Source organism: Thamnophis sirtalis, unplaced genomic scaffold, assembly GCF_051295495.1.
Source record: "Thamnophis sirtalis isolate CommonGarterSnake01/CBP01778 unplaced genomic scaffold, rThaSir2_p1.2 scaffold_6, whole genome shotgun sequence".
Taxonomy (NCBI): Eukaryota; Metazoa; Chordata; class Lepidosauria; order Squamata; family Natricidae; genus Thamnophis; species Thamnophis sirtalis.
In genome coordinates, this window is record NW_028261386.1 from 31572 (window position 1) to 43909 (window position 12338).

A 12338-nucleotide genomic window follows, 5' to 3' on the forward strand; every position below is an offset into this window, starting at 1 on the left:
CAAAAGCTAGGTGCGTCTTATACTTCAGAGCGTCTTATACTCTGAAAAATACGGTATATTTTAGTGAAGCTCAGCAAGATAAGGAGTTCTTGTACATTCATCTGGTATGTTCAAGTGGCCTGCCACTCAGAGTACAGAGAAGAGCAACAAAAATGGTTAGGGGATTGAAAACTAAAATATATGAAGAACGGTTGCAGGAATTGGGTATGTTTAATGGAAAGAAGGGCTAAATGGAATAGAACAGTATTGGAAATCGGTGTTGGAAAGGACTGCAGGAGATTTGCGGTTCTACCACAAAACCGCGGACGACAAAATCGCGGTCGACGAAAGCGCGTATGTGACGTCATCACAGCGCGACGAAAAAGATCGAAAAAGATCGAAAAATGTAAAAATAAAGCTAAAACCTTCCCCTAACCCCCCCAAACCTAACCCTAAACCTAACCCTTAACGTAATGAAAAACCTAACGCTAACCCTTAACCTAACGCTAAACGTAACGCTAACGCTCTAACCCTAACCCTAACCCTTAACCTAACCCTAATCCTAACCCTTAACCTAACCCTTACCTTTATGTGAATCGGCTTGCTGTAATTTAATTTTTATTTCAATTTTTCGATCTTTTTCGTCGCGTTGTGATGACGTCACATACGCGATTTCGTCGACCGCGCTTTTGTGGAACGCGCTTTTGACGGGTCACGGAGATTTGCACCCACCCCCCTGCCAGAAAAATGAAATATCCTGGGAAATATTGAAAAAAGGCAGAATATTCTATTTCCCTGGATAAAAAAATGGAGAAACAGGTTTTTTAGGCAGGAAACACTCACTCTTAATAGCCCCCACCTTTGTCAATGGGCCATTAAAAGGCCTGAGCCAGTCTATTCTACATAACAAAGATCCCCCTTCAGCTCCAGGGTGATGGGATTAAGCCGTGAAAGTATTAGCTCTTTACCCATGATTCCCTCTCCTTTGTGGCAGCCCTAACCCTGACCCTTTGATATTGGAAGACTGCTTTAATATCACCCCTAGTCCTTCTTTTAATCAAACTAGACATCCCCAATTCGAGCAACCGTTCTTTATATGTTTTACCCTCCGGTCCCCTAATCATCTTTGTTGCTCTTCCCTGCACTCTCTCTAGATTTGAACTGTGCTTTCCATTTTTTTATTAAATAGCGGTAGTTATTAATTGATGAATAGGATAGAATAGAATAGAACAGAATAACAGAGTTAGAAAGGACTTTGGAGGTCTTCTAGTCCAACTCCCTGCCTAGGCAGGAAACACTATAGCATTTCAGGCAAATGGCTGTCCAATATCTCCTTTAAAACTTCCAGTGTTGGAGCATTTAAATTACAGCGAAATGAAATGTATATCTTAATTGTCAGTCACTATCCAAAGAGACTCTGGTCCACTTAAAATAGAATTCGGAATAGAATAGAATTCTTTATTGGCCAAATGTGATTGGACACACGAGGAATTTGTCTTCGGTGCAGATGTTCTCAGTGTACATAAGGAGAATAAAATACATTCATCAAGGAGAATAGAATAGAATAGAATTCTTTATTGGTCAAGTGTGATTGGACATACAAGGAATTTGTCTTTGGTGCAGATGCTCTGAGAGTACATAAAAAGACAAGATAATATTCGTTAAGTATCCTAAGGTACAAACACTTAATGATAGTCATAGGGTACAAATAAGCAATCAGGAAACAATCAATATCAATATAAATCGTAAGGATACAAGCAACACATTACGCTCCTGCAGTCATAAATGGGAGTAGATGGGTGATAGGAACGATGAGAAGACTAACAGTAATGCAGGCTAGTGCAATACTTAGCCTTTTTTTTCCTGCACTCCTTAAGCAGGAAGCCCTCTGTACTTGCTCAGAGGCACTGGGGCCGGAGGCTTTAAAGTTTGAATAAAACTTTAAACCACAAAATAAAAACACAATGAGAAAACCAGAACGCGGCGCCAGCGCCACCTAGCGGCTTCCCCTTTCCTCCAGCTAGGAACCTCGAGAGGGCGTGGCCTCCGCTGCTGGCCGCGCCTCCCTCATTGGGCTGCGCTCCTTCCACGAGCGGCGCGTGCGCCGTTTGGCCGGTCCTCCAGCATCCCAGAGTGCTGCTGTACCCGGAAGCCGCGCCTCCTCCTCCTCCGCCGCCGCCGCCGCCGTGCGGGGAAGGGAAGCCGGGATGGAGGACGAGGAGCTGGATTTGGCCGACGAGCTGGAAGCCGCCTTGCAACTGGCGCCGGAGGTGCAGCTGGCCATCGAGCAGGTGAAAAAAAGGGGGCAGGGCGTGGCTTCGGAGGGCTTGGGGGCGTGGCTTGGGCGGGGGCGGAGCCTGGGTATGCTAATTTAAACTGGTGGGAGAGGGAAGGGTGGGGGGGTGACTGAGATGAGCGAGGGGGGGGCAAGAGGGCTGCTTAGGGGGGGTCCATATTTAAGGGGGGGCTTGTTGGGGGGGCACTCCCTCTTTAGGGAAGGCCCCCCCTGGAAGTGACCCTTAATAAGGGGGCAGGGACCCCCCCTCCCTAGGATTTGGGGGCTGCTCAGGAGCTTTGGACTCCAGGTCTCAGCAGCCACAGCCAGATGGAGTTTGGGGTCCCTTTGGAGGAGGGATTATAGGAGTCCAGGGGGAGGTTGGGGTATCCATAGGGGCCCTCCAGAAGGGATAAAATGGGTGGGTGGGCTTGGATGCCTTTAGCATGACAAAATTGGGGGGGGGAGGTTGGCAGCACCCCAAAAAGCTTAATGGATTGGGTGCCCTCAAGTCATTTTCCACCCCTAGCAAGCAAGGTAGGTATCTTGATCAGAATAGAGCTGGAAGGGACCTTGGAGGTCTTCTAGTCCAACCCCTTGCTCAAATAGGAGACCCTAGACCATTCCAATCAATCAGTCCATCAATCAACCAGAATAGAGCTGGAAGGGACCTTGGAGGTCTTCTAGTCCAGCCCCCTGCTCAAGCAGGAGACCCTAGACCATTTCAATCAATCAGTCAATCAATCAGAATAGAGCTGGAAGGGAGCTTGGAGGTCTTCTAGTCCAGCCCCCTGCTCAAGCAGGAGACCCTAGACCATTTCAATCAATCAGTCAATCAATCAATCAGAATAGAGCTGGAAGGGACCTTGGAGGTCTTCTAGTCCAGTCCTTTGCTCAAGCAGGAGACCCTAGACCAGCCGAAAGCACGCGACCACACGCCAGCCCAATGGCAATCCAGGGATGGAGCACCCACAGCCTCTGGTGGCAAGCAGTTCCACTGGTTAATTATCCTCACTGTTAAGAAGTTTCTCCTTAATACCAGCTTGCTTCTCTCCTTGACTAGTTTCCATCCATTGTTTCTTGTCCTGCCTTCAGGGGCTTTGGAAAATTGACCCCCTCCTCTTTGGGGCAGCCCCTTAAATACTGGAATGCTGCTATCATATCCTCCCTAGTCCTTCTTTTCTCGAGACTGGCCATACTCAAATCCTGCAACCGTTCTTCGTGTGTTTTAGTCTCCAGGCCTTGGATCATCCTAGTTGCTCTTCTCTGCAGTTCTCGGCAAAGTCTCAACATCGTTTTTCTAATATAGCGACCAAAACTGGATGTAAATATTCCAGGTGTGGCCTTATTAAGGCTTTATAAAGCCATAGTGATTCTTCACGTGATTTTGTTTCTGTGCCTCTGTTTATAGGATTGTATTAGCTGATAGACAGGGAAAGAGAGAGAGGGAGGGAGGGAGAGAGGGAAAAATAGTGAGTGAGCGAGAGAGAGAGAGAGAGATAAAGAGAGATAGAGAAAGAGAGAAGGGAATAGATGGATGGATAGATAGAGAGAGGAGGGGGTGGATAGATGGATGGATAGATGGAGATAGAAGATAGATAGATATGGATGGATGGATAGATAGATGGATAAATGATGAATGGATAGATAGATAGAGAGATAGAAAGATAGATAAGATGAGAGAGAGAGAGAGAGAGAGAAGGGAATAGAGAGAGAGAGAGAGAGGTGGGTAGATGGATGAATGGATAGATGGATAGATAGATAGATGAATGGATAGATAGATAGAAAGATAGGTAGATAGATGAGAGTGAGTGAGAGAGAGAGAGAGAGAGAGAACAAAAAGTTATCTTAGATTCCCTCCCTGATATCAAATCATCAAACCTTTCATATTTTATTTTCAAGTTTATATTCTTCCATCCGAATCTAGTTGTCAAAGGTGTTATATTTTCTGCTCCTGTAGTTAATTGCGGAGGAAAATACAGGGATCGCCTTTCCACGCAACCGTACAGGTGGCCTTTCATTATTGTGATTCTCGTATCCGACGTAATGGTCCCGTTCCTTGAATTCACACCATTCCATTTTCTGGAAAAGAGGCAGCGGGTTCAAGAGCTCGAGGGAAGCAAGCGAGGAAAATTTGAAATGCAAATGTTGACATGTTTGTCAATTAAATATAACAGTAAACCATTAAAAAAAAACCGTAGTGACAACTTAAAATTATTTTTAACCAAGTCATAGAGGAGTTACATAAAACAAAACAAAAATCTTTATATCATCTCTATCAGTTTTAGGTAATAAGTATTTCTCAATCTTGAACCACCTGAAAGTATGCAAACTACAACTCCCAGAATTCCCCAGCCAGGCATGCTACTGCCTCTTTGTATACTAATAGCTTATGCATTGTCAGCCCCTTCTAGCACTGATGATGTTACTTAGTTGGGTCTGCAAGAAAACAAGGAAGCTCAGGGTTTGTTTTTTTTACCTCTTCAACATTAGTGAAAGGCTGAGTTTGTATAGTCAAACCATAATGTGCTGTATGACTCCAACTTATTGTAATTGATTAAATGTATCCTTACACTATCACCACACATATTTTAGCAGATATGCAAAACACACATGATGCCTTTGTTCATCGCCTCTTTTAAATGCAAGTTACTCCTGTGGCCATGATTAGTCAGTATAAGAGTTTGAGATGTTTCAAAAATATTTTTACATTAGTGCAATTGGAATCTTGTGCTTCTTCCAAACATTCAGTTGATGAAGCTGTATTGCTGTTCGTGAGACAGTTACCACCTCGTTTGTGTGAAGACTGGATATTTGAAAATGCTCAGTCCAAAATTGCCTTTTCTCTGAGAAAGCACTATTAAGATAGTATTCTCAAAATAAGTGGTTGCATTTTCAAACAAGACACATAAGTCTAATAGTATCATGGATCGGTGAGATGGCCTCATGAATGTAGACGTCTGACCGATTTTCTCTATGGTCTTATAATGGCATGCCTGTAGCTCATGTTCACCAATATTGCGGACACTATGCATTTCCACACTGGGAAAATAAATGCATAGTTTGATTAACCAAAAAAATAAAAAAAATAAAAAACAAAGAAAAATAAATAAATAAATAAAATAAAAAACAAAAACAAGGAAGCTCAAAAAGCACAAAGGGCCCCAAATTTATTAGATTTTTAACAAACAATACCAGGTAACTTACATTAACATAAATCCAAGACACATACAGGAAACAAAATTACAACAATATTCAAAATATAATGCTGCTAAGCAGCTTAGATTTTAGGAAGTGTGCAATTGAATGTCGTTTGCAATGGCAGTGCTCACCATTCAGTTGGTCATTTTTTCCCTTCCTTCCTAGGTATTTCCCAGCCAAGATCCTCTGGACAGGGCTGATTTCAACGCGGTGGAATACATCAATACACTTTTCCCAACTGAGCAAGTGAGTTGAATCTACGTCGCTGTATGTGATTTTGATTTGTTTTCGTATCCTTTGTCCATGGAGATTCTCCATCATCCAGGTCACAGTTTTCCCAAAGGTGCTTTTTTCTTTCTTTCTTTCTTTTAAGTTTTTTTTAATTAAACATACATTAAAACATTGGAGCCAGGGTAACCGTCCTGGCAGTGTCTTTGCCATACACACTAGAGTATAAAGTTAAATATTATAACCACCAGAGGTGGGTTCCTGCCAGTTCGCACCTGTTCGGTAGAACCGGTTCATCAAATCTACCGAACCGGTTAGAAGAGGTTCCACCAGTGGACCCGGAAAGCAGGCCACACCTAACAGAAGAGGTTCCAAAAAATTTTGAAACCCACCACTGACACACACACACACAAACACAGACAGACTCACACAAAGAGAGAAAGAGAAAGAAAGGAAGAAAGAAATAAAGAAAAAAAGAAAGAAAAGAAAGAAAAAGTGAGAGAGAGATGAAAGAAAAAAAGGAAAAGGGACAGAGAGACAAAAGGAAGGAAAGAGAGAGAGAGAGAAGGAGAGAAAAAGAAAGAAAAAGAAAGAAAGAAAGAAAGAAAGAAAGAAAGAAAACACATGGCCGGCAAGCCACTCCCGTCAGGTCACATGGCCGGCAAGCCACTCCCACAAAGGAGGCCACACCCACAGAGTAGGTTCGAAATTTTTTTGAAACCCACCACTGATAACCCCCATGTTTATTTACAATTGGTCTACTCAGTATTTACAAATATAAGAATATCGTATTTCCATCTGATCAAAGAAATGTCCTTCTGGATTCAGCTCCAAGTGGGGAAAAAGACACTGGAGACATGGAGGCTGCTTGGAAAGATGGTTTATTGGTGGACAGGACCACGTGGCTTGAGTCCTGAACAGAAAAGGGGGATCACATGCTTCAATGTTGGTGGAGAATCAGAGAAGGGCTGAGGGAGGGGCTTGCTAGGCTTTTTATAACCTGTTCAGTCCCACCTTTCTGTTTCCTGTTCCTGTGTAAGAAATGTATTCTAATTGGTTGTCAGACTCCCCATAGGGCCATGCAGGGGCAACTCTCTGGGCTGTGTTTTGAACCCAGGTTTGGTTGAGTTCTCAGATGCCATGTGGCGAGTTGGGTAAAAGGGCCAATATTATCATGCCTTAATCCCATCCCCCTGGAGCTGAAGGGGAGAACTCTTTGTTATGTAAAGTGGACCAGCTTGGCCTTCTTAATGGCCCATTGACAAAGTGAGGATGGGCAGGAAGCTGCAGGCAGCTATTCTGTCTTTTAAAACATGTTTCTTCCTTTTTTCACATCCAGAGAAATATTCTGCCTTTTCAATATTCCATAGGATATTTCATTTTTTCTGGGAGAGGGCTGGGTGATAACTTCCTACACATCCATGTTGCTTTGTTCTTGTTCTTATACATTTTCACTGTTCTGATTTCACAATCTCCATTCTATAAATCTTAAGTCATTGCTTATTTTGGGTCTGTCCTTTTTTTTTTGTTCCAACCATCGATAAAATTTATCCCAGATCTTATAATATTCTGATTCATCTTTGTTCTTCAATTCCCACGTCAGTTTATTCATCTCAGCACATATTCTCCAGGGCACCTGAGGGCAGGACAAGAAGCAATGGGTGGAAACTAATCAAGGAGAGAAGCAACTTAGAACTGAGGAGAAACTTCCTGAATAGAACAGAACAGAACAAGGAAAGAATAGAACAGAACAGAATAGTCACCACCAATAGTAGAAAAGATGTGGAGACTCTAGAAAGAGTGCAGAGAAGAGCAACAAAGAGGATTAAGGGACTGGAGACTAAAACATATGAAGAACGGTTGCAGGAACTGGGAATGTCTAGTTGAATGAAAAGAAGGACCAGGGGAGACATGATAGCAGTCTTCCAATATCTCAGGGGCTGCCCCAAAGAAGAGGGAGTCAAACTATTCTCCAAGGCACCTGAGGGCAGAACAAGAAGCAATGGGTGGAAACTAATCAAGGAGAGAAGCAACTTAGAACTGAGGAGGAATTTCCTGACAGTGAGAACAATTAATCAGTGGAACAGAAGTTGCCTCCAGAAGTTGTGAATGCCCCAACACTGGAAGTCTTTAAGAAGATATTGGATAGCCATTTGTCTGAAATGGTATAGGGTTTCTTGCCTAGGCAGGGGGTTGGACTAGAAGACCTCCAAGGTCCCTTCCAACTCTGCTATTGTATTGTATTGTATTAAAAAACAGAGAGTCTGGTTGCTTCTATTAGTGCAATTCTGAAGACTGCAAATGAGGCTCATCAGAAAGTACAAGCAGTCCTTGACCAATTCGTGTTCATTTAGTAGCAATCGCACTTAGACTCGCATACCGCCCCATAGTACTTTACAGCAGCAGTCACCAACTGCTGGTCCGCGAGAAAAGTTTGGTGGTCCGCAGAAACATGATTTGCAGTTTTTATATTGGACTAAATCAGGAGTCCTCAAACTACGGCCCCTGGGACAGATACGTGTTGCTGCAGAGAGTCTCCCCCTTCGGGGTCTTTTTGTGCGGATCGGAGTGGGGCAGAAATTCCGACTTGGGGTCTGCTTCAGCCTCCTGGTGGGGGGCTTTGGGAGAAGGCTGGAAGGAAGCACCGCTGGTGGCGAAGAGCCGGAGGGCCTCGTTCCAGTGGGGCTGCATCATGGCCTGGAACTGGCTGACTTTCTCAGCTTGCTAAGCCTCCGGGCGCCGGCACCTGGCCTTGCGCTCCCGCAGGTCTTCCCTCTGCTTGGACAGCCTATGCTCCCAGTCCTCAGTGAGGTGCTTCTACTGAGCCTCCTTCTCGGTCAGATCCAATTTGAACCGAGCTGTTTTGCCAACTCTTTCTCATGGAGGCTGCTTAGCTCCAGCAACGGCTTCCTGTTGGGGCCCTAAGGAGCCCGGGAGGGGAGGCGAGGAGGGGCTGGGAGGGGAGGGACGAGTAGAGGCTGGTAAGGTGCCCCTTGATGCATAGGTATAGGTATAGGTAGTTTATTTATATGCCGCCCTTTTCCCTGGGGGGACTCAGGGCGGCTCACAGTTCAGAAGGAAGGGAGGACAAACAAATTAAACACATAAGACAGTACATCGTTAAAAGCACAACATTCATACAATTCGGGTGGGTTGAGGTCTTTAGCCCCGGGCCTGTCGGGACAGCCAGGTCTTAAGGGCTTTGCGGAAGGTCTGGAGGGTGGTGAGGGTACGAATCTCCACGGGGAGTTCGTTCCATAGGGTCGGAGCTGCCACCGAGAAGGCTCTCCTCCGCGTGATTGCCAGTCGACATTGACCGGCTGATGGAACTCGGAGGAGGCCTAATCGATGGGATCTAATTGGTCGGGTGGAGGTAATTGGCAGTAGGCAGTCTCTCGATGTGAGTGACATCGAGTTGGCCACACCCACCCAGTCACATGACCACCTAGCCACGCCACGCCCTCCAGCCACTCATTAGGCAGATGATATTAGTTGTCCATGGGATTTAAAATTATGAATTTATTGGTCCCTGAAGTCCGAAAGGTTGGTGATCCCTGGTCTGTTGTCCCCAACAATCTGGGTCCTTTTACCGACCTCGGAAAGAAGGCCTTCTAGTTGAACCCCCTGCTCAGGCAGGAGACCCTATACCATTTCAGACAAACAGTTATTCAATCTCTTCTGAAAAACTTCCAGTGTTGGAGCATTCCCAACTTCTGGAAGGAAGCAGTTCCATTGATTAACTGTTCCAAGTATCAGGAAATCACTCCTTAGTTCTAGGTTGCTTCTCTCTTTGATTAGTTTCCACCCATTGCATCTTGGAAACTTTAATCAAGGAGAGAAGCAACTTTAGAACTAAGGAGGGATTTCAGGACAGTAAGAACAATTAACAATTTTTTGGTAAATACGTTTGATGAATGCAGATTGGGACTCTGATTCCGTGGATGGCGCGTAATGAAAAGATTAAGTCCCGATTTTTCTCTTTACAGTCTTTGGCCAATATTGATGACGTAGTGAACAAAATCAGATTGAAAATCAGGTAAGCGAGGGTGGGTTTGCTTTCCCTTGCAGGGGAGATGGTAACAATTTTTTAGTCCCTTAAAATGGGAGAGCTACACCAGGGATTCTCAATCTTGGCAGCATGCAGATGTGTGGACTTCAATTCCCAGCATTCCCTAGCCAGCTGCTTGCCTGGGGGATTCTGGGATTTGAATCCCAGCCATCTCAAAACATGGTAGCTGGGGAATTCCGGTAATAGAAATCCACTCAAGTTAAAGGATACTGTTTGGGGAATTCTGGGTGTTGAAATCTACCCATCTTCAAGCTTGCTGACGGGAATTCTGGGAGTTGGAGTTCACCTAACTTAAAACATACTGGCTGGGGGAATTCTGGGAGTGGAAGTCCACCCATGTCAAAGCAGGCTGGCTGGGGAATTCTGGGAGTGGAAGTCCTCTTAAAGCATGCAGGATGGGGGATTCTGGGAATGTTAAGTTAAGTTTAATAAATTTATATGCCCCCCAATCCTGAAGGACTCCGGGCGGCTTACATAAAAGACAATTTAAGAAGTACTAAAAGGTTTAAAAAGTGGAAGTCCATTCCTCTTAAAGCATTTTTGATGGGGAATCCTGGGAGTGAAATTCCACCCATCTTAAAGCATGCTGGCTGGGGAATTCTGGGAGTCGAAGCCCACCCATCTTAAAGCATGCCAGCTGGGGGATTCTGGAAGTGGAAGTCCACCCCTCTTAAAGGATGCTGGCTGGGGAATTCTGGGAGTCGAAGTCCACCCATCTTAAAGCATGCCAGCTGGGGGATTCTGGGAGTGGAAGTCCTCTTAAAGCATTTTTGATGGGGAATCCTGGGGGTGAAATTGCACCCATCTTAAAGAATGCTGGCTGGGGAATTCTGGGAATCGAAGTCCACCCATCTTAAAGCATCCTTGCTGGGGAATTCTGGGAGTGGAAGTCCACCATCTTTAAGCATGCTGGCTGAGGAATTCTGGTATTGGTCAACACATTTTAAAGTTGACAAAACACCGGTTTATTGCCTCTGGTGATTTCATCAATGGCTTATGATTATGTGAAGTCGTCAAGAGATTATTCCAATTTCCCTTTTCTAATTAACTCAAGCTTCTGGAGATAAACTTCCAATCATAAAAGTGGATTGCCAAGGACAATATTTATCTGAAAGCTTGAAAGATCTCAGAGTCTTATTAGATTTAAGAATATCTCAGCAGTCTCTATTGCCAAGAAAATTGATCTGTTGAATTGTCTCTAGTCTTTATATATACATATATATATATATAAATATATATTTTCCTTTCCAGACGATTGGATGATAATATTCGGACAGTGGTACGAGCCCAGACCAACGTGGGGCAAGATGGCCGTGAGGTACGCTCTTGATACCCGCGTGAAATAAAAGACATAATGATGAATTGTTTCTGTTGATCTACACCCAGGATGGCGAATTTGTGACACGCATGCCAAAAGTGGCACGCGGAGCCCTCTGCGGGCCCGCGAGCCGTAACCCTAGCTCAGCTCCACCGTGCAGACACGCACGCCACTTGCCGCCCAGCTGATTTTCGGGTCTCTGCCGTGCCTGCGGGAGACACACGTGCATGCATGGGGGGTGTGTGTGTGTCAGGGGTGGGTTTCAACCGGTTTGCGGCAGTCCCTGCGAACCGGTTGGTCGGCGAACCCGAAAGTAAGTAACTTCCAGGAACGGCGAAGGGCCCACCCGCGCGCCCGCCTCCTCACCCGGTTTTGACGAGTTCTGCGCTTCCATGCATGCACAGGACGCATACAGCGCCTGCGCGATCCTCCAGGAGCAGCTGGAGCATCGCACAGACGCTAGTACGCATGCGTGCTTTGCGCGCGTGCACACGCATGCCACATGCGTGCGCGAGGACGCCACCGGCCCCGTTCCAAACGAACCGGTTGGAATGGGGCGAGAAACCCACCCTTGGTGTGTGTGTGTGTGTCATAGGCCAATTTTTGGTCCCAGGAGGCTTCAGGGAGGCCTGCTAGGCCCAAAACGGGAAGGTGCAGTGCGCCCCCCCTCACCCCCCCCCCACGGTGCCCTGTTTTTGGTATTAGGCGGCTTCAGGGGGGCCTGCTAGGCTCAAAATGGGCCACTGGGGTGTGTGGGCACGAAGGGGGCTGCAATATCCCCCCCCCCAGCCTGTTTTTCTCCCATGAGGCTTCAGGGAGGCCTGCTAGGCCCAAAACGGGGTACAGGAAGGTGCGATGCCCCCCCCCCCCACGGTGCCCTGTTTTTGGTGTTAGGAGGCTTCAGGGAGGCCTGCTAGGCCCAAAAATGAGCTGCTGGGGTGTGTGGGCACGAAGGGGGCTGCAATGTCCCCCCCCCAGCCTGTTTATGGTCCCAGGAGGCTTCAGGGATGCTTGCTAGGCCCAAAACGGGGTGCAGGAAGGTGCAGTCTGCCCCCCAGTGCCCCGTTTTTGGTATTAGGAGGCTTCAGGGGGGCCTGCTAAGCCCAAAATGAGCCGCTGGGGTGTGTGGGCACGAAGGGGGCTGCAATATCCCCCCCCCCACAGCCTGTTTTTGCTCCCACGAGGCTTCAGGGAGGCCTGCTAGGCCCAAAACGGGGTACAGGGAGGTGTGATGCGCCTCCCCCCCCACACACACAGTGTTCCGTTTT

The 12338-nt window shown here is 46.2% G+C and overlaps 1 protein-coding gene across 2 annotated transcripts in view; it reads left to right on the forward strand.

The window, feature by feature from the left end:
* Positions 1 to 2138: 2138 nt before the first annotated feature.
* The window catches only part of VPS53 (VPS53 subunit of GARP complex), a 64978-nt gene continuing 54778 nt past the window's right edge, over positions 2139 to 12338 (forward strand). For both annotated transcript variants that reach the window (XM_087717076.1, XM_087717077.1), the window contains exons 1-4: positions 2139 to 2270; positions 5621 to 5701; positions 9670 to 9719; positions 11004 to 11070. In XM_087717076.1, the coding sequence (XP_087573202.1) occupies positions 2187 to 2270; positions 5621 to 5701; positions 9670 to 9719; positions 11004 to 11070 (282 nt within the window). In that variant the 5' untranslated portion in view covers positions 2139 to 2186. The remainder of the gene's footprint in view (positions 2271 to 5620; positions 5702 to 9669; positions 9720 to 11003; positions 11071 to 12338) is intronic.